Source organism: Penaeus monodon, chromosome 22 (genome assembly GCF_015228065.2).
Source record: "Penaeus monodon isolate SGIC_2016 chromosome 22, NSTDA_Pmon_1, whole genome shotgun sequence".
In the NCBI taxonomy this organism is placed as follows: Eukaryota; Metazoa; Arthropoda; class Malacostraca; order Decapoda; family Penaeidae; genus Penaeus; species Penaeus monodon.
The window spans coordinates 23,889,013-23,892,417 of record NC_051407.1 but is presented as its reverse complement, the minus strand read 5'-3'; the positions used below and the strand labels follow the sequence as shown (position 1 = coordinate 23,892,417).

At 46.2% G+C, this 3,405-nt stretch overlaps 1 protein-coding gene across 1 annotated transcript in view; it reads left to right on the top strand.

Annotated features, from left to right (window-relative positions):
• The window catches only part of LOC119587593 (proton channel OtopLc-like), a gene marked incomplete at its 5' end in the record, with an annotated part of 8,393 nt that extends 5,712 nt beyond the window's left edge, over positions 1 to 2,681 (top strand). The window contains 4 exon segments of the mRNA XM_037936305.1: positions 109 to 904; positions 1,049 to 1,224; positions 1,335 to 2,291; positions 2,457 to 2,681. Coding sequence (XP_037792233.1) covers positions 109 to 904; positions 1,049 to 1,224; positions 1,335 to 2,291; positions 2,457 to 2,576 — 2,049 coding nt within the window. The 3' untranslated portion in view covers positions 2,577 to 2,681.
• Between the last annotated feature and the right edge of the window lie 724 nt (positions 2,682 to 3,405).

Below are 3,405 nucleotides of genomic sequence, written 5' to 3'. Positions count from 1 at the left end.
GAGAAAAATGAGGTTTGGGTTAAAGTTTTTCTTACTGTGACTGGTACTTAACGGCATCATCACTGTTATCACTTCCATCACTAATGAAGGGCGTCGCCGCTTCCCCAGGGCACAGAGCCGCGCCACTCCTCCGCCAGCTCCAGCGATGACTCGGGGATCACGAATAGCGGCGCGTCGCTGCCTCCGACGCCCACCTCGCTCACCGACCCCAACAAGGCGAACGTAACGCCGTTCCTGAATCGCAAGAACCATGCTTTGCTCAAAATGCAGCGCCAGCGGTCCATGCAGCGCCTTGCGGTTGACACTCGTAAAATCAGTCCACCGGCGGTACAGCAAATGGATAATTTCTCTATCAGCAGCGGGGTGGTGAATGGCTTCATCAATGCCTCAGTCGACAGCCAGCCAGTTAAGCCTCCTCAGTTTATTGCGATTCCCCCGTATACTCCCAAAGTGGCTCAGGAAGACTGGTTGTCTGTTGAGGACGACGACCTGCCATCCACGACGAGGGAAGACAAAATCGCTTGGTTTTGGCGGGCCCTCAGCGAGAACGCCAGCATTTCGTATGCCATCTTCCTTGTGTCTCTTGGCATCGTGATATACATAGCAGACATCTTCTGGGGTCCGAACTCCGTGGCCGCAGAAAGCTATAACTTGTTCCTCACTGTGACGCAGATGCTCTGGCTCCTCACCATCCACGTCGACACGAGACTTTTCATCCACAAAATCTTTCGGAGAGTTCGAGAAGCGACAGCCCAACGTGAAGGCAAGGAGGATAAAGTGTACATGGAACCGGTAGATGATGGACAGTTTCAGCTCAAGTTCGGCAGGGAGGACGAGGAACCTATTCCTCTCGACTACGGGTTTTCCAGTGAAGGATCAATTTACATTAAGATTGGAGCCACGGGTAATGGAACATAGATTGATGCTGCTTGTTGTTTACATGCAAACATAGTTTTAATTAATTTATACCATAACCGATAATTTGAATACACCTTAAGAACCCAAAATCAGAATTTTCTGTCATAACTAAATATTCAACTCTCCCTAGTGTTTTGCTTCGGCCACATGATCCACACGGGCCTGACCTTCGGCCAACAAGTGCTCTACTTCACTGAAGACGACCCTGAGCTGGCTGCGTGCTCCAGCATTGTTAACATCATCATATCTTCACTGCAGCCGATATGTGCCTTTTACCAGCTCTTCTTTATATTTAAGTATGCCAATGTAAGTGTAAAGACTTTAAACTTCTACATTTTTATTTACTGTGTACTGCCACTTTTATGCCGAAAAAATAAATATAAATCACTAATCATTTCTTGATTATTTCTCCAAAGCTGATCATCAATCGCAGGTACATCTGGGCAAGGTTCGGCATCATGCATTCCATAGGGGCGTCGCTCTGCTACTGGGTCTACACCATCTTGCAAGAAACCTTACAGGCGATCTTTGCCAAAAAGGAATACGAAGACCTTTCCAACGACACTCAACACTACGCGGCTGCCACGACCTGGGAGATCACGTACGGATGCGGGAAGGACACGTACCTCTCCAGCATGATCAACAGCACGGCGCCGTACCTCTATCCATTTAGCATCGAGTTTTACATCCTCATGGTAGGGATGTGGATGTTCCTTAAGGAGAACATCGGCAAGGTGGAGCTGCACACGCACATCCCTTCGATCGAAGTCACATACGAGGGAACCAACCAGAAATCTCTGATGTCTAACATGGTCATAGCGGTGGACTGCCATGCCTCAAGTCGTGGCTTGTTCCTGGGCCTCTTGACAACAGCGGTAACTGTCATATCCGTTATACTGCTCTTCATTTTGTCAGCCAGTGAAGAGACCAGCGATGCAGCTCTAATCGTGAATGGCGTGACTGAAGTGATGATTCTAACGCTAATGATTGGATCAGCCGCCATGGCGTTCAGACTCGTGCGCTTGTTGGATGTCATTCGTCGTTTCGGAAGCAGCGTTGACGACATCCTTCTTTATGTGACTTTGCCTTGCATCTTCCTCTACGCCTTCTTGCGCGTCGCCCCCGCGCTCCTCGTCGGGGACATCCTCTTCGTCTCTGTCTCGATGCTGCAAGTAATCCAAGTTATCATACAGACGGCACTTATCCACGACGGCCTCAGACGGCGGTCCAACTCCTCCAGTCTCAGACGAAGAAAACCAGGTCGGGAGATCCTCACCTTCCTCGTTGTAACTAACGTGGCTCTCTGGCTCCTGCAGACGTTCGAGATCAAGAGTTCGGAAAGTAACTCGGAACTTTACAAATTTTACGGAAAAGTGAGTATACCGTGGCCATCTCTTGATACCCAGAACTAACTTCCACTTATTTGTTAATGTTCCATAAGCTTTACAAAAAAGGTATAAGGAATTTAATCATCCACTTATACAGTTCACCTAATTGCCCTCGTACCAGACATACCAGAACTTTCCCTACCGTTCCAGGAATTATGGACGCTGCTGGGACACCTGACGCTGCCTTTTGCTCTCTTCTACCGCTTCCACTCGTCGGTGTGCCTCGCCGACATGTGGAAGGAGTGCTACGAACCCGATCATTCCCATTAATCAAGTCATATCATTTATAAAGTACAATAGTTCGGTGACCTCCCTAACTTCGAGGGTCGTGGAAACCAGAACGCTGAACTGTTTCCTTTAAATTACTGAAATTATTTTAAGTTTGTATTATTTTATCTCTTTTTTCTCATTTCGAGCTCTAAACGGAAATTGTAATACGATATCATTGCAACATAGTAAGGCTATGATTTTGTTTAACTGGTAGAACTAAGAAGCGAACAGGACTAAGAATAATGGGGTCCTCCTTAATGAAATAGCATGGATGATAGTTCTTAGTAACTAAACAAGCCAAGAACTACTTGTGCTGTATAGGTTTTGTAGAGGACGCCTTTTTTGTACAGAATGGAGCCGTAAGTCTCACTACACCGGGGGTTTCCAACCTGGAGTACATGTGCCCCGAGGGGTTCATCTACAAAGAATACAGAAGTGTCTGAGATATTAACCAGAGTGTTCAATGCTGTGCAGTAAATATTGCATACCATGAATAATGTAGAACAAGTCATGTGGATAGTAAGGTGAGTTCTCCTCAACGTTTCATGTTACAAATATGAAGCACTTTATCGATATCATAATTGGTCCAAGATCTTCGTATAGACTCGCCACTTACAAATTCCATGACTACAAAACTGATCCTTACTTGATATATGGGAACCCGTCAGAATTCCCAGGGGGCACCAAGGAATTCAAGGGACGAGACGAATCAATCTGTATGCACAGTGTGGTTGCAGTCTGCATGCTTATTGAGGATGAATCTTATTTTTGTTTTTTGTTTTTGACAACTCTGATTTATTTCACCTATAGGATAGTCACAAGATGTATA